This window comes from Phyllopteryx taeniolatus, chromosome 5, assembly GCF_024500385.1.
Source record: "Phyllopteryx taeniolatus isolate TA_2022b chromosome 5, UOR_Ptae_1.2, whole genome shotgun sequence".
Classification (NCBI taxonomy): Eukaryota; Metazoa; Chordata; class Actinopteri; order Syngnathiformes; family Syngnathidae; genus Phyllopteryx; species Phyllopteryx taeniolatus.
This window is the reverse complement of record NC_084506.1, coordinates 466,238-490,640: the sequence shown is the minus strand read 5'-3', so window position 1 is coordinate 490,640 and position 24,403 is coordinate 466,238. Positions and strand designations below refer to the sequence as shown.

The window sequence follows — 24,403 nt, the reverse complement described above, 5'->3', positions numbered from 1 at the left end:
CATTTTTGGATTTGTCGCCGAACTTACGGATGCCTCTGCGTTCGCCATTATTCCCACAGCTTCCTTCTTGCATAAATGCACATACACGAGAAAATGATTGACACACTCCCGGGGAATGCCTCCAGTTTGTACAGTGTGTAATTATCTCCGTCACAGAGACTTTGTAAATTAATAAGGACAATCTAATTAAATTAGAGGCATTAGCTGATGCCAGAGAAGGATGAGTTTTCATTAAATTAAATTAAATTAATTAATTAATCATTTAAATAAAATGTTTACTATCAGGACATGTAGAGAGTTATCCATCCATTTTCCATACTGCCTATCCCAGGTCACGCTGGGCGAGAGGCAGGGTACGCCCTATGTGCCAGCCAATCGCAGGGCCCATATAAACAAACAACCATTCACACCTACAGGCAATTTAGTTTTCAGTTAACCTACCATGCATGATTTTTGGATGTGGGAGGAAACCGGAGTACCTAGAGAAAACCCACACAGTCACGGGGAGAGCGTGCAAACTTCACACAGGCGAGGCCAGATTTGAACCCGGGTCGTCAGAACTGTGAGGCAAATGTGATAACCAGTCGGCCGCCGAGTTATAAAATATATCATCAAAAGTATTTCTTTTCTCCTGATTATCCACTGCACATTAAAATAGAACCTGTCTGACAAAATGAAGTTGGTCAAGAGATCTCAAAAAGCTGCAACAAAATGCCATGATCCAAAGAAATTCAAGAAAGATGAGAATAGGGTTGGGCATCGAGAATCACGAACCGTTTGGAACCGGGACTAACATTCCGGAATGAAGAACGTGCACGAAGATGTGCTTGTGCCCAACGATCGCGGTGAAAAAGTGTGTCTTTGGTAAAATAAATGACCAGTCGCCTCAGTGCAACACTTGGAATAAGATTATATTGTGCAAATGAGGCTTTCACGATGTCTAAAAGTCTGACGTGCTCCCTCCCGCTCTGAGCCTCAGCCTATACTGGGCGGAACTTCAGTCAAGTCAAATTGGGTGAGTGAAACAATAAAATACGTCTACGCCAACATTGAGGCAGCTAACAAGTTAAACGGTGGGTTGCACTATTGCACTGATGGTTTTTAGTGTTTATTTTAGTCTTCAAACCAAGGTAAGAGGCAATGACAGGGGGAAAAAAGCTTAACATTGAGCTAAAACGTCACCAAAGGTCGAACTTGCAACTTTACATCACAATGAATTGGGACAAAATTCACAAAAAATTCTCACAATATCACAAACACTAACCTTGTGTCTCATCGGTGGGTAGGTAAAGGAATCAATGTTTTCTAGTATGTGGTTCCATTTACTACTCTTCTTCTTGCCGTCTAGGTTTACTTTCGTTTTCAAAATTCACCGGTGTCGTGTGAAGTTACTTTTTGTGCCAAAATGGTGAGTTCCGGTGCGTACCCTTCAAAATACAAGGCTACAAGTTTAAATCAGGAATTCAAGTTAAAACTTGCACATATAAACCATTTGACGTGATAAAACGGTCCCAAATACCAATTTTAACAATGCTATATTTAACTTCAGGCACGGTGGGCGACTGGTTAGAGCGTCAGCCTCACAGTTCTGAGGACCTGGGTTCAATCCCCGGTCCCACCTGTGTGGAGTTTGCATGTTCTCCCCGTGCCTGCGTGGGTTTTCTCCGGGCACTCCGGTTCCCTCCCACATCCCAAAAACATGCATTAATTGGCGACTCTAAATTGCCCGTAGGTGTGAATGTGAGTGCGAATGGTTGTTTGTTTGTATGTGCCCTGCGATTGGCTGGCAACCAATTCAGGCTGTACCCCGCCTCCTGCCCGATGACAGCTTCGATAGGCTCCAGCACGCTCGCGACCCTAGTGAGGAGAAGCGGCTCAGAAAATGGATGGATGGATGCATGGATATTTAATTTCAAGCAAAAACATGAATTAATGAATATTAAGTCAATTGGGTTAGTTCCACACACATTGCTTTTTAGTTCATAAGTTTGGTATTGATAATGGTTATAAAGAACCCCGAGTCAAATGTTGATTTTATTCTATGCTGCAGGCCGCTAAGAAAATGGATGTTCATAATTTGGACACCCTTTATTTAAACCATGTAAACTTTTTTGACCCAGCCTCCTAAAAGAATCTGAATCGAGAATCGCTTGAAATCGGAATCGAAATGAGGAACCGGAATCGCTCAAATTGAAACGATGCCCAACCGTAGATGAGAAATAGAGTAATTGACATCTATCAGTCTGGAAACGGTTGCAAAGCCATTTCTGAAACTTTACGACTACAGTGAACCACCGTAAGAGCCATAAGCCACAAATGAAGAAGAAATAAGTGTTGAACCTTGCCAGGTGTAGTCGGCCTACGAAAATGACCACAAGAGTACAGCGACATCTCATCCAGGAGGTCACATAGGACAACATCTCAAGAACTGCAGTCCTCCCCTGCCTCAGTTAAGGTCAGTGTCAACAATAAGGAAGAGACAGGAAAAAAATGGCATCCATGGCAGACTTCCAAGGTGAAAGCCACAGCTGACCCAAAAGAACATCAAGGGTCATTTTACTTTTGCAAAAAAACATCAGAATTCCGAAGACTTTTGGGAGAAAATTCTATGGACTGAGAAGACGAAACTTAAACTTTTCTTGAAGGCGTTTGTCTCCGTCCAGCTGGCGTACTTGTAACACAGCATTTCAGAAAAAGAACATCATACCAACAGTCAAACATGGTGGTGGTAGTGTGATGTTCTGGGGCTGCTTTCTAATTCAGGACCTGGACGACTTGCTGTGATTGATGGAACCATGAATGCTGCTCTTTACCAGAAAATCCTGAAGGAGAAAGTTCGGCCATCATTTTGTGACCTGTTAAACAAGGTCTCTAAACAATTAATCGATTATCCAAAATTATCGATTAATTTGATAATCGATTAGTTAATTGATAAATGTCTATGTATTCCAGACTTCCAGGCTGTAATTGACTGCAAAGAATTTGCAACCAAGTATTAAAAAGTTTGTTTGTTTTATGATTAATTTGTCCCGTTACTTTTGGTTCCGCATATATACAGACTGTTGTAATTCCTACATTGTTCACCTGATTTGGATGTAAATACATTACCCTCAAATTAAAGTTTAAACTGCAGTTAAGGCGCATCTTTTTCATTTCATTTCAAACCCATTCTGGTGGCGTTTAGAGCCAAAAAGCTGCAAATTGTGTTGATGTGCCCATATTTATGGCCCTGACTGTATAAACAAATGGTGCAACCGGGATTGATAACTGAGAAGTTGCAACCCACATCCTGTGATACTCATCTCTGCTTCATGACATCAAGTTGTCTGCTGTGAAACAGTTCATTGAATGTCTTATCAAAAAATCCTCTTCCTCTTAATGATCTGCAGCTGTTGCCAAAAGAGGAAGTCTTTTTTTATTTTTTTTTAACTAAATCCCATAAATCCTCAATATACAAATCCTTGTTTTAGTAGCAGTAAGTGCCACTTTACATCTGCTAAATAAAAGTGTTTTCTAATTGCTGTTGTAAAGACATAAGCATCCCCAAACAACATTTTGCTCAAAGCAAAGCGCTATCAAATACTAGTTATATTGTTTTCTGTCGTTTGTTTACAGATGCAGTGTTTTTGATGTCCATATCACCAGAACTTTGAAATCAACCTTATCCACATAAATGAAGCCTCATGCAGCCTTACTTTCAGCCACAGTTATGTTCCTGCAGAGCATGCGCTTCATCGCTCAATCTGAAACCTAGTAGAAAAGAACCCGCATAGTCTTTTGCAATGGACAACCTCATAGATTTTGAGATGCCCTCTGAGGCTACAACTCTTAATGTGGCAAGAGAAACCCCCCCTGGGTATTCAGACTTTTTGTCCCCAGGGCACCCGTCCTCCAGATTTCCTCAGAAACCCTTATTACCTGAGACCATAGCACCCACAAAGTCAAGCTCACATCACCATCCTGAAGATGAAGAGGAAAACCAAAGCGATGCAACAGAGTCTGCAGACAGTGAGAATGACATGGACCCACCCTCAACTATGTGGGAGCTGAGACGGTCTTCATCCTCATCTGTTCAGAGTAGTGAGGAGACTGATGCTGAGGTCTTAGAGAGAAGGGAGTTCATGAAGACATATGTGGAGAAAGTGTTTCATGGAAGGTAAGGCACACCTTATTTTCTCTGCCAAGAGTAAATCATGCAAGTTTAGTCTGAAAGATACTTGATTATTTAGTTAATTTGTTTGTTAGCGGCTGGAATGGTAGCCGACTTGTTAGCACATCTGCCTCGCAGTTCTGAGGACATGGCTTCAAATCCGCCCCCGCCTGTGTGGAGTTTGCATGTTCTCCCCGTGCCTGCGTGGGTTTTTTCCACGTACTCCGGTTTCCTCCCACATCCCAAAACATGCATGGTAGGTTAATTGAAGACTCTAAATTGGCCGTAGGTGTGAAAGTGAGTGTGAATGGTTGTTTGTCTATGTGCCCTGCGATTGGCTGGCGACCAGTTCAGGGTGTACCCTGCCTCTCGCCCAGAGTTAGCTGGGATAGTATGTATAAGCGGTATGGAAATGAGATGGATGGATAGATGTTTGTTAGCAGAATTACACAAAACATACCCAACCCATATGGAGTGGCACAAAGAACATTAAATTGTTGTGTTGTAACATTCTTTTTTTTTTTACTTTTACTATTTTGACAGTCAATCTGCATTTAGCCAAGTGGGACAGTGACCTCCAGTTCCAGCAGATGGCGCTGTGACTTTATATTTTAGTTTTCAGGAATCAATTTGTACATTTCTGCAGATTAGATCTGTCATAGTAGTTATTGATAGTTTGTCTCTTGTGTTATGTTTTTATATATATATATCTAATTTATAAATCAATGTACATGTTATTAAACTGTAGGCTTATGTTTTCAATGTTGTCATTGTTTGATTTTTGCACAATATTTTCTCAGGCAGGACTTGGACCAAGAAGAGAGAGCTCGTTTCGGAGAGCTATGCACTGGCGAGAATGGCAAAGGCAGGGAATGGTTTGCTAAATACGTTAGTGCACAGGTAAACAGGAAAAAATCATGACTCTAACAGCATGTTTTTGTTAGATGATGTACCTGTATACCAGATACCCAATGACAGAAATGACCTTTTTTTTTCTCTCTGTGTAATCATTCATTATGTTTTTTGAATGACAAAGCCCCCCCCCCCCCTATTGAAAATTGTTATACCTGAATACTGTATAGGAAATGAAGCAAATATTTGTAATTTTTTATCTTCCCTCCCACTTAGCGCTGCCACTCCAAATGTGTGAGTGAAGCTACCTTCTACCGACTGGTGCAGTCATTTGCGGTCGTGCTGTTTGAGTAAGTCAGTTTGTGGCAGTGGTTTGAAAGTAAGAACATTTATGACTAAGTGCTATTTTTAGGATTATACAATAGATAAAAGAATCAAATGCACGATTACTGCTGTTGGAATCAAGTGCAAGCATTATTATAATGTGTGTTTTGCTTCTGTTTTTTGGCAGATGTTACCAAATGGATGACTACAGCCCAGCCAAAAACCTCATGACTATGTGCTTTACGTACTACTATAGTGGTAAGGTTATTTTTCCCTCAGAAATTTTTTTAATAATTGCAACCAGCCAGAGACTTATAATATTAAGAAGTATAACATCACATAGAGTGGAAGGTCATGTATAACTCAAGGTTAAGTGACAACACATTTCAATGGACTTGCTATTGAAATATTTTCCTATTAAGGAAAGTCCCAGCCATCTCCTTCTGAGCTGCTTGATCGAGGTGGTCCTCCAGCTAGTATGGACTCATACTTAAACAAGGCCAACTCCTGGCTCTCTGGTAAGAAGGATGCTGCTGAGCGCCTCCTTAAAAACTCATCGAAGACTGACGTCAAAGGATTTTTTGGAGGCCTAGAAAGCAAACTTAGAAGCTCAATAACTCAGAAGACAGAGTAAGCAAATGTATTTTGTTCCTTTGGTCATTTTCATAAACTTAATCTGATTTTCCCATTTAACACATCCTTTCCTCTTATATCCACTACAGGGATGGTGAAAATTCAGTTGAGACCAAACCCAAATCGCCAGGTAATGGGCATTGTGTGTGTGTTTTTTAAAATACATTAAACATTTCCTGTTGCACTGCTTCATTTCTTTTGATTTGTTGACATTTAACACATTACTTTCACCGTAGTGTCCGAGGCACCAGAGGAAAAAAAGGGAGAAAAAGTTTACCTGTACACCCAACTGAAGCAGCAACCCATCTGGTATTTGTTGTCTTGTCCATTTGCACAATGTTCATTGACTTGAGCTTCAGTATCCATTTTACATATGGTCCCTTTATGTTCAGGGCGCACTCATGAATCAGCATGATCTTAGTGTGCATGCAATAACAATAACTGCCATAACATTCTCTACAAACATGACAGATGGGCTGAAAACTCCAATTATGGTTCCCCGCTATTCGTGAGGGGCAGGGATCGGGCCTAACAGTGAATTACGAAAATCTGCGAATAATTGACGGCCATTAAAATTGCATTGAAAAAAATATATATATACAGTGCCGTGAAAAAGTATTGCCCCCCCTTCTCATATTCTTATATTTTAGCATAGTTTCCTCACTTTAATGTTTAAGAAAATCAAACAAATGTAAATATCAGACAAATATAACCCCGAGTGAACTTATATTATTATTTTTTTATTATTTTTTATATTCTGTTTATCACTGTTAAAATACACCTACCATTAAAATTATAGGCCGTACATGTCTTTGTCAGTGGGTACACTTACAAAATCAGTGAGGGATCAAATAATTATTTGCTCCACTGTACGTCGTTAGCCAAATGTCTAAACAAGCGCATGTTAACTAAAAGGATGTTTTGACTTCTGGTTTATTATGACTTAATTTATCCTAACTCAATGTGTTTATTCAGGTTGGAATGGAAGTTTTTGAATGCCAATATTTTTGCCATTTTAGCGAGACAGAAAAAGAGGCACTTGATTCAATTGGAATTGTCTTTCACGCCAATGTACGAAAGAAATTCCTGTAAATACACAATGGGTGTCATCGCTCTCATATTTGCTTTTGAATTGTTGTTCAACATTATTATTTTAGAAAAACAAACTCATGAAACAGGCCTGGACAAAAATGATGGTACCCATTACTTAATATTTTGTTGCACAACCTTTTGAGGCAAACTGCAATCAAACGATTTTTGGAACTTTCAATCACACTTCTGCACCTCTCAGCAGGTATTTTGACCCACTCCTCCTGAGCAAACTGCTCCAGTTGTCTCAGGTTTGAAGGATTCTTTCTCCAGATGGCATATTTCAGCTCCTTCCACAAATGTTCAATTCGATTTAGATCAGGGCTCGTAGAAGACTGCTTCAGAATAGTCCAATATTTTGCTCTTAGCCATTCCTGGGTTTTTTTAGCTGTGTATTTTGGTTTCATTATCCTGTTGCAACACCAGTGACCTAACACTGAGACATAGCATTCTGACATTGGGCAGCACATTTCTCTCTAGAATACCTTGATAGTCTTGAGGTTTCATTGTACCCTGCACAGATTCAAGACAACCTCTGCCAGATGTAACAAAGCAGCCCCAAAACATAGCAGAGCCTCCTCCATAGCAGTTTCACAGTAGGGACAGTGCTCTCTTCTTCATGTGTGCTTCATTTTTGCGTCTGTGAACATACAGCTGATGTGCATTGCCAAAAAGTTCCAGTTTTGTCTCGTCTGTCCATAGGACATTCTCCCAGAAGCTTTGTGGCTTGTCAACATGCAGTTTAAGTCCACTTTGGCTCAAACAATGACGGACCTGGAGGTGACGTTGGACTTCACCTTTAATTTCTTTGGAGGTTGTTCTAGGTTCTTTCATTACCATTCATATTATCCGTTTGTTCAATTTGTCATCAATTTTCCTCCTGTGGCCATGTCCAGGGAGGTTGGCTACAGTCTCGTGGACCTTAAATTTCTAAATATGTGCAACTGTAGTCACAGGAACATCAAGCTGCTTGTAGGTGGTCTTATAGCCTTGAACGTGCTTATCTATAATTTTCTTTCTAATCTCCTGAGACAACGCTCCCCTTTACTTCCTGTGGTGCATTTTTAGTGTGGTACACACCATGTCACCAAAACACACAGTGATTGTCACCCTTTAAATAGGTCGACTAAGCTGATTACAAGTTTGAATCACCTTTTGATGCTAATTAGAGCAGAGGTTCTCAACTGATGTCACCCTGGGACCTGCATTTTACTATTGTTACCAAGTTGCAACCCACCTTCATAGAAGTCACAGTAAGAGCAATACAGCTTTAGTTGTTTAAAAATAGCCTCTAAACACACACATTTACAGCATCATGTACTGTATTTTTAAATGCAGTTTCAGTTGAGTTGTTGGACCGCCAAAGCCGTATTGCTTGACATGACGCCCATCAAGCAAAGGCCGAGCTGCACTGTATTTGTTTAAACTAGTAGCTAGAGAACAAGGAAGTAACATTTCTTGTCGCTTTCCTACTATGTTCCGTGTGGGAACTTGGTATGTACTGTGTGCTGTCGCGGAAGAAATCAGGATAGGAATAAGTCTTTACTAGCTGTCCGCAACCCACCCAAAGTGGTTCCGGTTGGTTTTCATTACATTTTTAATTACTTTGTCAGATTCAAGTTATTTTTGTGTCCAGTGTGGGTGTTTTTTTTTGTTTTTTTTTTTTTTTTGGGGGGGGGGGTTCATTAACAGAGGGGTACCAACAATTTTGTCCACGTGTGTAACCTAACATTTTTGGGGGGAATGAGACCACAAGGGGAGTTGAAAACGGAACATCTGGACTGTGAGGCAGATGTGCTATCCACTAAAACACTGTTCTGCCATTAGGACAAACTATTAAAATGAAATTTGTATTTAAAAAATATACCTGTTCAAACAATAGTGCTTTTTATACAAATTCGAGCAGAACAGGCTTGATGTGATAATAATTTACTTAGAAGTAACAAAAACCTAAACCCTCAACCATCTTTTTCTTTTCATATGATATTTGCTCCCTGTCAGGCACACATTGCGATTTTGGAACGCCGCATTCTTCGATGCAGTTCATTGTGAGAGGAAAAAGAGGTCACCAACAACAAGGTGAGTCTAAACATTTTATGACACCAAATGAACAAATGATTTGTTGACTGTGTTTTCCTAGATTTTATGATACTGAATTTGTTAAAATATTTGAAAACAATCTTTTGTGTGCTTTTGTGTGTCTAGGCAAAATTTGCTCCTCTTTGTTCTGTATTCCCTCTTTCTGCACGTCTACTTTAACCCTTGTCTTCTTGTGCCTTGCTGCCAAGCAGGGAAACGCAAGATGGAGAGAAAGATAAGAGGTCTGTTTTCTGTTTGTCTGCTGTCCTCAAAAAGGCAAATCAAACAAGTAAAAAAAGAAAAGAAAAAAGCAAGACCCTTGAAATTTATAGGAAAAATCTGATGCTATTGTGGCCGTCCTGTATTGATGCGCATTGCTTCATGTGACGCATAAGGTTCTTTGTAATGGAATGATTTTTGATTGTTAAACACTGGTTTGTGGTCTTTACGTTTGAGGTCTGGACTTTAGGCTACCCAAGTTGGACCGTAGCTTGGAAAAGAGGCCTTTGACTTGATGGGATAGCTTGTTAGACTAGATTTGAAAGGCAGTGAGAGTTGGTCCGATGTTTTATTTAATTTCCTATAATATTCAGTTTGTACTGTATATACAGTGCTTAATGAATCTATAAGACCACCTGCCATTAAGAGACCATCTAGCGTCAATAAGTGCATTAAAGTGGTCTTTCAATTTCATTGACTTTCAAACAGGAATTAGGAATTTCAAACCAAATTTACTTTTTAATATCTACATCTATCAGATGTAGCGTCTGCAGTAATGCAGACTTTGTATCGGTCCTTTGTGGTAAAGAAGGAGCTAAGCCGAAAGGCGAAGCTCTCAATTTACTGGTCAATCTACGTTCCTACCCTCAGCTATGGTCACGAGCTGTGGGTCGTGACCGAAAGAACGAGATCCCGGATACAAGCGGCCGAAATGAGTTTCCTCCGCAGGGTGTCCGGGCTCTCCCTTAGAGAGAGAGTGAGAAGCTCGGTCATCCGGGGGGATCTCAGAGTAGAGTCGCTGCTCCTCCACATCAAGAGGAGCCAGATGAGGTGGCTGGGGCATCTGATTCGGATGCCTCCGGACGCCTCCCCGGTAATGTGTTCCAGGCACGACCCAGGACACGCTGGAGAGACTACGTCTTTCGGCCGGCCTGGGAATGCCTCGGGATCCCCCCGGAAGAGGTGGATGAAGCGGCTGGGGAGAGAGAAGTTTGGGCGTCCCTGCTAAAGCTACTGCCCCCGCGACCCGACCTCGGACAAGCGGTAGAAAATGGATGGATGGCTCTTCATCTAAGACCACTCATTGAGCTTCAGAAATTAGACAGAAATTAAACAAGCATCCTGTAGCATTCAAACAGATTTCTTTTCTGTTTTGGATTTTATGTAAATATTTATAATTTGAAAAGCTTTTAAGAAATTTTATACTATATTTAGTGGAACGGTGGATGACTGGTTAGCACATCTGCTTCACAGTTTTGACGACCCGGGTTCAAATCCCAGCCTCGCCTGTGTGGAGTTTGCATGTTCTCCCCGTGCCTGCGCGGGTTTTCGGTTTGCTCCCACGTCCCAAAAACATGCGTGGTAGGTTGATTGAAGACTCTAAATTACCCGTAGATGTGAATGTGAGTGCAAATGGTTGTTTGTTTATATGTGCCCTTCGATTGGCTGGTGACAAGTTCAGGGTGTACCCTGCCTCTCGCCCGATGATAGCTGGGATACGCTCCAGCATGCCCGCGACCCTAGTGAGGATAAGCTGTACAGAAAATGTATGGATGGATATCCTGTATGGAGTACAGTACAGACTTCACAATTCTGTAAATATCCTCTTATCTTTTTATGGGTAAACACTGAAGAAATTACACTTTGTTACAATGTTAGGTAGTCAATGTGTAAAGCTTTTATAACTGTAAAGTTATGGTTCCCTCAAAATAACTAAACATACAGCCATTAATCAAAAAAAGAGGTTAGAAACACTTCCAGATCCAGGCATTCAGTAGGATTAGATTTGGTGTCATCACTCTCATATTTGCTTATACTGGTTACTGGGAATTCAGTATGGCACCTTATTGCAAAGACCTCTATGAGCATCTGCAAAAAAATAATTTTTGCTCTACATATGCTCCAAGAAGAATACAAACACCCTGAAACTGAACTGGAGCACTGTGCCCAAGACCATAGAGCAGTTTAACAGCACAGTTTCCACTCAGAACAGGCCTCACCATAGTGGACCAAAGAAATTGAGTGTATATATTCAGCATCATTTCCAGAGATTGTCTTTGGAAAATCGGTGTATGAGTGCTGTGCTGAGGTGGGGTGGGGGCTCATCCTTTCCGTGGTCAGACCATGCATCGCACACTGGATCAAATTGCTCTGAATGGCTGTCGTCTCAGACCCAGAAGGAGGCCTTTTCAGAGATGTTGCATAAGAAAGCCTGCAAACAGACTGCTCAAGGCAAGCAGCCTAAGGACATGGATTACTAAAACTATGTCCTCTGGTCTGATGACTCATTTGGTTAAGAAGGTGACAAGTGTGTGTGGTAGCAACCAGATGAGGAGTACAAAGACAAGTGTATCTTGCCTAGAGTCAAGCATTGCACTGGAAGCGTCATGATCTGGTGCTGCTTGAGAGCTGCCGGCACTGGGGAGCTACAGATCATTGACGGAACAATGTACTGTGACACACTGAAGCAGAGCATGATCCCCTCCCTAGTCGGAAACTGGGCGCAAGGGCAGTATTCTGACATGGTAATAACCCCAATCACACCTCCAAGATGACCAGTAAAGAAGCTGAGGGTAAAGGTGATGGACTGACCAAGCATGTCAAGCCAAGATGGCAACCTGTGAAGTTCTGGTGAACACAGGGAAGAAAAAAAATAATGGTGGCCTCACAAAATTTTGACATTTTCACTTAGGGCTGTACTCACCTTTGTTGCCAGCGGTTTAGATATTTATGGCTGTGTGTTGAGTTACTTTGTGGGGACAGTAAATTTGCACTCTTCTACAAGCTGCGCACTGACTAACTAACTTTGTAGCCAAGCATCATTTCTTCAGTGTTGTCCCATGAAAAGATACAATCATCCACATCCATTTTATATACCTAAAAGGGGCAACAATTATTAGGACTACTAACTGTTTGAAAAAAAAATTCACAGTTTTTCCAGTAAGGCATAATCCGTTTCATCCCTATGTACATGTTGACCTTTTTTTGCTATTCACTTATACAAATTTTGGAGAATTATGGCTAATAATTCCAGCTGCACATTCCAACAATTTGGAAGCAATGCGCATCATAAACATGAAAACTGAAGCAGCAAAGTTAATGAAAAGCAAATTTTGAGTCAGTGACAAAACATTTGTCCATGACTTTAATTGATAAAAAATATTTTAATAAATAAACTAAATTAATCAAATTGCAACTATACATTTTTTCATATCCCTTCATAGTTTAAGAGTGGAAAAATGACAAATTTTGGAAGTGGACAGAAAACGAAGCTAAAACTGCTGGGGCTCAAAGGAGTGCATCAGAGGAAGAATGGAAGCGTATTAATCCTTGTTGTAAAAGGTACTTAGCCCTGGTACCCACACAAATATTTTTCCACTCAAAGTTTTATCTGCTACACAAAGATTAAAACAAATAATTCAACAGTGTTGGTCGGCGTGTGTGACGTGCTCCGAGAATCTCACTGCAGAAGACCGCACACATAAAGATTCTGTTGCACCGTCTGACCTCGAAGTATCGCATGATCAAATATGAGCTCACAAAACCGAAGAAGAAGAAACACTTCCAGCTTTGCGCCGATGTATCAAAAACGGTCCTGAAGGTTGCCGGAAACGAGAGCCTTATAAAATGGTGATGTTCTCTGAAAATGTCTTTCTTTGGAAAATACTTCTTGTCGTCTGGGAAACCCACTTTTCTACATAAAACGATATCGGGTAAGACATATTTGTTCTCATTTACGGTCACTTCCGTGTTCGTCAGTCTTGGGTACTTTGATGGGCTACATTGTGTTTCACATCACCATTCTCGGCTTCATGACTCTGGAGTAGTCTGTGTTCCCCACACACATGAAGCGTTTTGGTCGTAAATATTGAACACATTCATTATTTATATTTGTCAGCCCTGACCTGTTTTGGGCCCTAAAATGGGGACGAATGTACTCTTAACACACATCATACCTCTGGACAATTTTCTAGGCTAAGACTTAAGATTGTCTGGCGTTAGACATGCTTGGGAAGGGGCAAAATCGTTACAAAAACAGGCACCAGGCCTTAAGCACATTTGAATTTATTTTTCCCTTTTTTCTCAATAGTCATGTTTTTGTGAAAATTTTTACCCAGCCTATAATTTTGTGGTCCCTCTTGATATTCATTTATCTTTTTGTCATCTATTAGCATGTCATCATGGCTTGCATGCTATTATGATTCTGTTGAAACAATCTGTGCAATCAGTGAATCTTCAGTAACCGACAATTGATATCATGAATGTGCTGGACATTGTACGGAAATATATTTACAGTATAACTAGAGTTAACAGATCTACGGCAACCAACTCACTGTTACTTTACACCTCAATGCATCATTTTGTTCTTTCATCAAATGTTCATTTTCCTCTTTGCTGCCTTATTTATTTATTTTTTTTTTAAATAAATGTAACATTCTCCTGCTATTTCACCATTTTACAGTCACATATTTCACAAAAACACATGAAAAATGACTGTTGTTAGATACTGTAGATTTGGTACCAGAAATGTTGGACTGTGTCTTGTTGTACGTGTTGAATTAATGTTCTCAAATTTTGAATCGGACATACTCCACTTCTCCGCCCGTGGTGTCCCAGGCGAGGACATACCAAAGACTACTCATAAAAATACGTGTAGTGTTTAATCCATGTATGGCCAATACATTCCCTGGTTAAATTCGAATTGGTACCTAAACAGTCCTCTTCATCATTTTGACTTCATGAGACCAAGAAAACACCTAACCACTGAACAACAGTACCTCACCACTACGACGCTTCAAACAGTAAGTTTCAAAGGGGAGTCACTTCAGATTTCGATCAGCCGGTTGCAACAGATGCAGAAAGACCACAAGAGTCAAAGAAAGGCATAGAATTGGACATCCCTGGAAAATTTCATGGATCAAACACCTGTTGTGATTTTTGTTTAGCTCCTTGTTAGAGAACAGCAAGTTGACCGCCCCCCCCCCAAAAAAAATTCTTGAAACATTGGACATGTGCATTCTAATGTTTAGTGAGAGTAAAATTACGTTCACCTATTAAGGTTATAGTGCGTTTTAAGTTAATCCTTAAAATCTACATGAAATTTTTTGTGAGTACTCTGTGTGGGACTGTAATGTCTCTCAATGATGAACGGATATTTGAGTGGTTTAAGTTCTTCTCAGCTTGTACAGAGAAGTGGCATGGTAAAACGACACAACCATACACTACCTGAGCAATACATTGCTATTGTACACTAAATTCTACATAATTAGTAGGTAGTGGTTTTCGTGTAATGGAAAATGTAGCCACCTGACCTTTACTGTATTTTGACCTGCACACATCAGACTCTGTTCACAGGAAGTGTACCTTCTATTAGCAGTCACATAGTCAAAATATTACATTCATGAAAATCCACCCTCCTGTTAACAATGTTGATATATTTTGAAGTCTGTCGGGTTGTTTGTTTTCTTTGTTTCCTGACCGCTGATTAACTTGCCCTGTTATAATGCATTTCCTTATAGGAAACTTCGTAAAAGTCAGAAGTCAGAGGGATGAATGTCATGTTCTGTCTTTTAAAGCACAGGTTTTCACTTAGCTGACTTTATTTTTAATCTCTTCACAACCGATAATTTGGAAGTTATTATTTTCAAGAGCTCGGTCCTGTTGAAAGGTGATAATGTTTGATGTCCATCATTGCCCTGTCCTTTTTTTGAGAAATCAAGGCAAACCTTTTCTGTCAACAGGGAAAAGTGGTGTCACATGACCCAGGAGGAAAGGGACGACACCTCCAAAATGGATGAGAATATTGCCTTTGGCCAGCTGGGGTAAGGAAGCTGCCTACTGTGTATTCTTTGTTGTCAAGCAAGAAAAATGTGGAAATTGGACCATTTGAGTTAGTTTCATTACAGATCTTTGCTAATCCTGTCTGTATGGCCCCACCATGAAAAATCCATGTCACGTTGGGTCATGAGTCACAAAATGCTTCAGTAAATGTTTACATTTTCATCACAGGTTGTGTAGAACATGGCCTCGAGTTCTGTCTCCTACTGTTTCAAACTGTGGAAGTTGCAACATTGATTAACCCTTTTCAGTGTCAGGTGCACAAGAGAACTCCAGATGTGAGGCAGCTTGAAAAAGAGCATAAAAAAAATACAATTCTATGTATAAACGAATTGAAAACCGTCTAAGCTAACGGCTACAAGAAACTATTTTAGTCCCTACGATGAGAGAAGAAATCCGGGGAAATGAGATGAGAGCATATATTAAAAAAGCATTTGAGATGTGTAGAGAGTGATTCAAAAAATAGTGCACTGTGTCGTAATGAATTATCGAACTGCGGTTCGGAAATGGAGTTACAAGTCGAATCTTAACTCTAGTGTATCGTCACAGCCCTTGTCTATAGATTCTCAATCATCCAGGTCATGGTAATTCACAGCTGGGCTTTTCTTGTTTGCCGCATACGAATTCTTACACTAGGTCTTGTCTCCAAAGGTAGTGGTTCAATGCTTTATCCTGCTATTAAAAAAAGGGATTTGGGAATTCACTCAAAAGAGTAAAATATGATTTAAATCTTGAGCAAGCCCTTATTTTCATTGAAGTCAAGAAAGCATTAGACAGAAACAAAACAATAGAGCAAACATTAATATACACTGTTACAGTACATTCAAAGGCAAAATAGCTCTTGTTCATGTTAATGAAATGGCACATGGCAACAACTGTGAGTTTGACTTTCTGTTGTATAGTATTCCAGCAGAAAAGATGAAAGTTAAAATGGCATTGCTAGCCACACTTTTTTATGTGGGCTTGCGAAATTTCTTATTCCCGAATTTGACTTTGAGTTGCTTTGTTGTGTAATCTAAAATGATCATTTATGCTACTGTATGATGTTTGGGTTGTTTTCAGGACATTTACTCACAACATGCTGGCATTTGGGCTCAGTAAAAGATTGTGCAATGATTTTTTGAAAAAGCAGGCTGTCATTGGAAACCTGAATAAAGGTAATACATTCTAATATATGTATACACTATGGTTTGCAAGCTGTCACGTTCTTAGACCTTTTATGACCATCAACTTATTATTAAATTTTCCACTTTTTTTTTTTTTTTTTTTTTTTTTTTTTTTATATGCCAAGTTGACATAATCATTATTTAAATCTTTGCAGAACAGTACAAGTTGTTAAGCGACCATATTGAGAAAATGGCAACAGAGTGAGTGTCAGGACAACATGCTGAGTTTCAAAGTCTGCGATCTTCGCATGAGCCATGCCTAATCAATGTCAACTGGAATTTTGAAACGCATTACTGTAGTGAACTACTGTATATCATAGTTGTAGCAAAGCCTGTCCGTCCAGTTTGGTTGTGCTCTCCTAAGCACACCCTGCATCAGCAATAATCAGCTGGTTCAGCTTCAATGTATAGTGTAACAAGTCTGTGTGTACCAGTAACCTGAAAATCCTATCTGCTTCTGTGTTGTAACTATACAGCTCAGCATAGGTTTAGTATACAGTGCAATGACCTCTAATAACTGTTTTCATCTGATACTACCAATGACTGAGTATATTTTTCCCATTACGAGCTCTCCATAACATTTACAAGTTCAGGGATTGCTTTGACAAAAATAATGCATCTAACTGTCTGAGTAGCATTTAAAGTAGAGAAAAGTTTGTTCTGAAAACTGTCCCTCCATTCATACAAATAGGGACATTTGTGATTGAAGTGTGCCAATTTTAAAAAAATAATGACATTAAAATGGATCTATGGCCACTGTAAAGATAGCATAAAGACTGTTCAGTTCAATCATCTAGTTGTTACAAATTGTCTGACTGCATTAGTTACAAAGTGAGATCTGACCGTTACAACAGTTGGGCTTAAGTTACTAGCCTAGTAAAACTGCACTGTGTCATTGTCGATCATCATCATGTTTAAGGAGTAACACTATGAGAGGTCTTTTTTTAAAAGAAAATGTCGTCATCTTTTCAGAACAAATTTATAATTTTATGAGAATAAAGTGGTAATATTACAGAACATAAAGGTGTGCCTGCATTAGCATGGGGATTGCCAAGAATGCTTTCAGTTTACACTTCAGAATACATTTAACAAACAATCAAATAGTTATTGTTTTGTGGCATTAACACCATTGTTAGTCAGAGCAGTGTAAATGTGATAGTTTTTTATTGTCTCTTTGTGTGAAACAATGTCAACCCTTTTATTTATTTTTTTTAGGGTGGGGTTAGTCATCATGATTGGTAATTGTTCTAAACAAATATTTAATAGTGTTACCCAATGAACATCTCGAGAGAAAGATTTGGCCTGCTGGTCTCTCAGACTCTGGATCGTGTTGGAATCTTGACATTTACTTTTCACGCTCACAGCTTTATTAAATAAGCAAAACACAACCGCGTGTGAAACAAAGCTCGAACATAAAATAATAATAAATAAAATACTATTTTAAGAATACAACTTGTAAGATTCCACTTTATTCTCGAAACTTTGACTTTTTGTTTTCAGTGTAGGCCTAATACTCCTGTAAATCCATAAAATATAATGTAGTGCAAGGCTCTCTAAAATTTCTGTTTAGCTCCTGTCTTTGTGCTAAATTATAACAAGTCAAACAAAAGTGTGATGAAAAACGATCTTGTGTAACTCCACAATAAATCCATCACCAAAAAAGGATCCCTTTAAAGATTTTCCTTGAATATCTCTATTTATCTAATTAAATATTTCTTTGTATTTTTTTATTCATGCCTTTTAATTGGACAAACAAGTCCTGATAAGTTGCGATTGGCTGGTAACCAGTTCAGGGTGTAGCAAAGCCCGTCTCTCGCCCGGAGAAAGCTGGGATAGGCTCCAACACGCCCGCGACCCTAGTGAGGAGAAGCAGAACGGAAGATGAATGAAGTCTTGATAAGTGTTGATTTAAGAAGAGTGACTGACTAACATTTGACATTTGTGCCATCCTCGAGTAGTGCACTACTACTGTAGCAATATTCTTCACTGGAAGCACAATATGTGCTTTTGAATGCTTGTTAATATTCGAGAGTAGTAAATAATTTGTCTTATGTAATTCAGATGAAGTCATTGTGCAAAATATAGTGGCCATTTTGTTAGGCTTTATCATGTCCTACGTTCTGTGAATTATTCAGCTATATTTGTACATGTGGTTATGCTCCATTAGGAATATTAATGTGTATGATCCGGATGTCAAACTGCAAACAACCCACCATTGTTGTCCATGCTCATTTCAAATACTGTTTTTTGTTTGATGAATGCATGTCTTTACAATTTGTTGTACATCCCATACAGAATACCCTTCAGCTTCTTTGCCCGATTGCACTGTTTTATATGATTTTCAATCATGTCACTTTTGTGCACAAATGTTGGCCACTTAAAAACTAGAATAATAATTTGAAAACCTGTTATTTTTTGTTTGTCTTTTTATTCTGGTGGGAGATTGACTTCTTTATATATGTGGCAGCTTTAGGATGTTTTTTTTTTTTTTTTTTTTCCCGTTCATCGCATTACCTGTGTTGATATGGTGTTTGAAGTATTTATATACAGTAGTCTACCTGTACAGTACATTCAGTAATACCCTGCCTTTACATTTGATACCAGTTTCAGGAATCCAACCAGTTCCCCCTGAATCATAATGCCTTGTTCTGTTCATATCAGTGCACCTACAGTATGTTTCAAAGTGGTGTGCTGTAAATAAAGTAAGCATCTTTATAGCTGTTTAGAATGCGGCGCTGCCACTCATAGCACTGCATACTATTTTGAGTTCCGAGAAACATTAATGAATATAGAATTCATGAACTTGGCACTCACGGCGGAGAACACAAAGTGAATATTTCAACTGACTGCAGCTCCTGTGTTATCAGACATTTGTTCAGGTATACATATTGTTTTGTTGAATGTTTTCGTATGCATGGACATGTCTGTGTTGAATCACGATGCTGTAATAAATGTATTTTTATGGTGAGGTTGTGTGAGATTGGTTGTCAGTTCAAGTCTGGAAAAATATAGCACATACACCAAACAAAAATATAAATGCAATTCCTTTGTTTTTGCTTCCATTTTTTTATGAGCTAAACTCAAAGATCTAAGACTTTTTCAATGTATACAACGTGTAGTTCTCACAACCACGGAAGGCACAGATGTCAGTTTTTGATGCAGTGCCGCCTGAGGGATCAAGGCCACGAGGATTCAATGTTGGTTTTGGGCCTTGGGGCTTACATGCAGTGATTTCTCCAGATTCTCTGAACCTTTTGATGATATTATGGACCGTAGATGATGAAATCCCTAAATTCCTTGCAATTGTACATTGAGGAACATTGTCCTTAAACTGTTCGACTATTTTCTACTACTATTTTATAATAGTAGTAATAATAATTTATTATTATTATTATTATTAATAATAGTTGTAGTAGTACTACAGTAGTCCTATTTTCCCACGCACGAAATTGAAAAAAAAAACACCCGGACTCACCCCTCATTATTCTCGGGGACTTTAACAAAGCTAAACTCAACCACGAACTCCCTAAATACAAGCAGCACATCGACTGTCCTACCAGGGAAAATAACATTTTAGACCACTGCTAAAAAACGCATACCGTGCTATACTTCTTGCAGCCCTGGGCTCGTCTGATCACTGCTTAATTCACTTAATACTGACGTACAGGCAAGAACTAACCCTAAGCCTACAGTGAAAACTGAAAAAGTGGACCAATGAAGGAAAGATGGAACTTCAAAGCTGTTTAGACTGCACAGGCTGGTGTGTCTTTGAAAATTCAGCTGGCAGCCTGGATGAATATACGGACACTGTCACATCCTATATCAGTTTCTGTGAAGAGGTTTGTGTACCACCAAAGTCATTTCGCGCTTTCAATAACAACAAGCCGTGGTTCACTGCCAAACTTAAGCAGCTTCGCCAAGCGAAGGAGATATCAGAGCGGGGACAGGGCCGTGTATAATCGCGCTAGAAACAAAAGAAAGAAGCTGACTAAAGATTAACATTGCAAAGAGGAACTATGCAGCAAAGTTGGAAAAACTGTTTAGCGCTAATGACTAAAAATCAGTCTGGCATGCATTCCAATCGCTGACTAATTACAAGTGACGATCCCCCCAAGCTGAGAACAATAGCACACTAGCCAACGACTTGAAAACCTTCTACTGCAGATTTGAAAAGGAAACTTTCACACACCACACCCACCCAGCCGCACCCCCGTCCACAATCACACCTGATTTCTGCGTTTACCATCCACAAACAGGATGTGAGACGCATCTTCAAACAACATAAGATTAACAAAGCGGCAGGCCCGTACCATGTGTCCCCATCCTGCCATCCTGCGGACCAACTCGCGCCAGTCTTCCCTCGGATCTTCAATAGATCTCTGGAACTGTGCGAAGTACCATCCTGTTTCAAACGCTCCACCATCATTCCAGTCCCCAAGAAACCTGCAATCTCTGGTCTAAATGACAACAGGCCTGTCGCCTTGACATCTGTGGTTATGAAGTCCTTTAAACGTCTCGTGCTGGACCACCTCAAGAGCGTCACAGGTCCCCTGCTGGACTCCCTGCAGTTTGCCTACCGAGCGAAAAGGTCTGCGGATGATGCAGTCAACATGGGACTGCACTTCATCCTAGAACACCTCGACAGTGCAGGGATCTACACGAGGATCCTGTTCGTGGACTTCAGCTCAGCGTTCAACACCATCATCCCTGAACTCCTTTCATCCAAGCTTCTCCAGCTCAGCGTCTCACCTGCCATCTGCCAGTGGATTTACAGCTTTCTGACGGGCAGGACACAGCAGGTGAGGCCGGGGGAGGCCACGTCATCCACACACAGCATCAGCACTGGGGCGCCCCAAGGTTGTGTCCTCTCTCCGCTGCTCTTCTCTCTCTACACGAACGACTGCACCTCAGCGCACCCGGCTGTCAAACTCCTGAGAAAGCACGGTCTGCCACAGGAGCTGCTGAGGCAGTTCTACACAGCGGTCATCGAATCAGTCCTGTGTTCTTCCATCACAGCCTGGTTTGGTGCTGCTACAAAAAAGGACAAACTCCGACTGCAACGGACAATCAAAACTGCTGAAAGGATTGTCGGTACCCCCCTACCCACCCTTGAGGACTTGCACGCTGCCAGAACTAAGACGAGCGTGCAAAATCCTCTCGGACCCTCCATATCCCGGTCACCAGCTCTTCCAGCTCCTTCCCTCAGGTAGGCGCTACCGATCAATGCAAACTAGAACTAGCAGACATTCCAACAGCTTCTTCCCTCTTGCGATCAACTTCTTAAACACCTAACCTACAATTCCATTACAATATGTTGCCAATTTTTTTACTTGAGTTCGTTGTCATATTTCTGTGGTGCCAATTATACATTACTCGTGCACTCGCTGTAGTAGTCTCGCCACGCTGCACTATTTGCATATCTGTTGTTGACCGATACTGGCCACTCATGCCAGAGTAGCATCGGCTCCATTGGCACACTGATTGAGGAGTATCTGCAACATTTGCACAACGAACATTGTCCCAGATTATCGCGCTACTCGTCACTTTAAACTGCATACACTCCTTGAAGTCTCTGCGCCCTTTGCACAATGGTCATTGCACTGGACTATTGCAATATTAGTCATTCGAACTGCTCTAAATGCTAGAGGACTCTGCATCTTTTGCACAATTGTCAAAAAAAATAATAATAAATTGTACTGGCATTACCAGACAACTATTAATCCTTTATTGCTCAGTGACTGTTTTTTGTCAATGTCTTTATGTCTCAAAAGTGTTCTCTGTCAATTGACTGTCTGTTGAGCGGCTCCAACTACCGGAGACAAATTCCTTGTGTGTTTTTTCGACATACTTGGCAAATAAAGATTATTCTGATTCTGACTTGTTCACAAAGTGGTGAACCTCGCCCCATCTTTGCTTGTGAATGACTGAGCAAATCAGGGAAGCTCCTTTTGTACCCAATCATGGCACCCACCTGTTCCCAATTAGCCTGTTCACCTGTGGGATGTTCTAAACAGGTGTTTGATGAGCATTCCTCAACTTTCTCAGTCTTTTTTGCCACCTTTTTTGGAACGTGTTGCAGCCATAAAATTCTAAGTTAATGATTATTTGCTAAAAACAATCAGGTTTATCAGTTTGAACATTAAATATCTTGTCTTTGTAGTGTTCAATTCAATTAATCAGTGAGATACATACTGAGTTGTCTTGCATCTTTTACCTCACTTGATAATGTGCTTATGAGTCACAATATCCACGATGGACTATGTGTTGAGAGAGATTGAAATTAAGTTTATTATAATTATGAAGCCATGAGACTAATGAGAGTTGTGTGGTTACAAGAAAAAGCAAAATCCTGTCAAGCTGAGGAAAGAGACCCTCCTTGAAAAATACTGCACAGCAAAGCGTTTCTCTGAGTGTATAAGTGTGACTGTGAGTGATTGTATATGACTGTGTCAATAGAAGTGAGGTGTTGATTAGGACGCTCTGTAGCTGTACAATGTGTTGGAGTGTTCTTGTGTTTGAGTTGTAGTCGGAGCTGCCTGCACTCAGTGCTGTGTAAAAATAAACAGCAGTCACACTGACTGCACTCTGATTGGCCGTCCTCTAACAAGCTCTGAAAGGCCAGTTTGCAATGTCACTGCATGAACACGCTCGTCCATCTAATTAATACCAGACCTTTACATAAGGGACAACCATGCTAAATGTATCCATTTATTGGCACATTCTCTAAATTCTGTTTATTTGAGTTAAATTATCTTACTTTATAAATGGACACTCTAATAATCTCTTTAATCAATATCTTAGGATACTTTCTTTTGACGTATATTATCTTTTGGAACTAACGTGACTGGAGAATGCGGTCGCTGTTCCTATTTTTATTAACTTATAGCTTAACTAGGAACTTAAAATTTCTGTTTGGGGAAAAAAATACAGATTCATTGATGGTGGTATAGAAAGGAATGGATGGACATTAGTCAAAAGTTGATCATTTTTGTGCTGCTAGAATAATTGTGGCATGTTTTCCAATTGTTCTAGGCTGGAATACCAGTTTAAATGCACTGGAAGTTTGTTGACTCCATGCAAGGTTACACAGCTAACTATTAGTTCCGTGATTCACAGGAAAGCAAGTTCTATGTTTAACACCATAGTATTCCATTTTCTTCTCCTTCTTTAAAGAAATTACAAATGTGATGAATATTTCCCCATGTTTTGAATTCAATTTGTAATTTTCGCAATGTGTATGTGTGAACGCAAATAAATACTATTTCTGTATAACGATTTTGAGCTACGTCCTTTTAACTGCTGCTAACACACTAATGTAAATGTATAACAATATAAATTGAGGACATACGTTCACAAGATGCCTCGTTTGTCATTCAGTATTTTATGTTACAGAAAATGAAATCACTGACTTGACTAACAAGACGGCTAAAACAGAACTTTTAAGATGTATGTGAACACCAGTTAAACGAACTGAAATTGTACCAGTCAAGATTCTCATTGATGATCTGATCAAGGTCTGCCTCTGCAGTAGGCTAACTTTAAATGTATTATTTCCACAAATAGTGGGAAACGGACTTTTGTTTCACAAACGTAAGTGTCTGAGAGACAGGTGTGGGCCTTCAATCTGTGGCACGAGTGTAGCAGTCGGTAAAAGATGCAACATGGAACTGCATTTTACCAAAGTCCACAGCAACTTTGACCGGTACTTTCCCACAGTGCATCAACAGAAGCATTATTTAATGTGCCGCACATCCTGACCAAGCACACAAAAAAAAACTTCACTCATGACAGGATCGTTTAGGAAGCTATGACAGGGGTAACTGAATCAAAATTAAGACCGAGATTTGTACGTTATTGTTGTGAATGCTGTGAGGCACATAGCAGTGAGAGTTGGACATTAACAGGTGCTCCTGGTTTTCACCTGTGTTACAGTTTTGTGGGCTTACAGCACAGTGATGGTGTTCAATTGGTTCATTTTTGTTTGTTTCAAATCTTAACTTGTGAGATACTGTAGGGACTACTTTGTCTCAATTAGTAGTTATGAGCCTGAGCG

At 39.9% G+C, this 24,403-nt stretch overlaps 1 protein-coding gene across 7 annotated transcripts in view; it reads left to right on the top strand.

Moving 5' to 3' along the window:
- kiaa0513 (KIAA0513 ortholog) overlaps positions 1-24,403 on the top strand; it is a 64,198-nt gene that overhangs the window by 23,166 nt on the left and 16,629 nt on the right. Inside the window, exons 2-13 of one of the 7 annotated variants that reach the window (XM_061773950.1) lie at positions 3,616-4,156; positions 4,951-5,050; positions 5,279-5,352; positions 5,514-5,584; positions 5,749-5,956; positions 6,049-6,089; positions 6,196-6,268; positions 9,050-9,127; positions 9,340-9,369; positions 15,088-15,168; positions 16,247-16,341; positions 16,506-19,318. In XM_061773950.1, the coding sequence (XP_061629934.1) occupies positions 3,783-4,156; positions 4,951-5,050; positions 5,279-5,352; positions 5,514-5,584; positions 5,749-5,956; positions 6,049-6,089; positions 6,196-6,268; positions 9,050-9,127; positions 9,340-9,369; positions 15,088-15,168; positions 16,247-16,341; positions 16,506-16,555 (1,275 nt within the window). In that variant the 5' untranslated portion in view covers positions 3,616-3,782 and the 3' untranslated portion in view covers positions 16,556-19,318. Of the gene's footprint in view, positions 1-3,615; positions 4,157-4,950; positions 5,051-5,278; positions 5,353-5,513; positions 5,585-5,748; positions 5,957-6,048; positions 6,090-6,195; positions 6,269-9,049; positions 9,128-9,339; positions 9,370-12,570; positions 15,169-16,246; positions 16,342-16,505; positions 19,319-24,403 lie in introns of those variants that run through there. The other 6 variants (XR_009788617.1, XR_009788618.1, XR_009788619.1 and 3 more) reach the window with 6 other exon arrangements.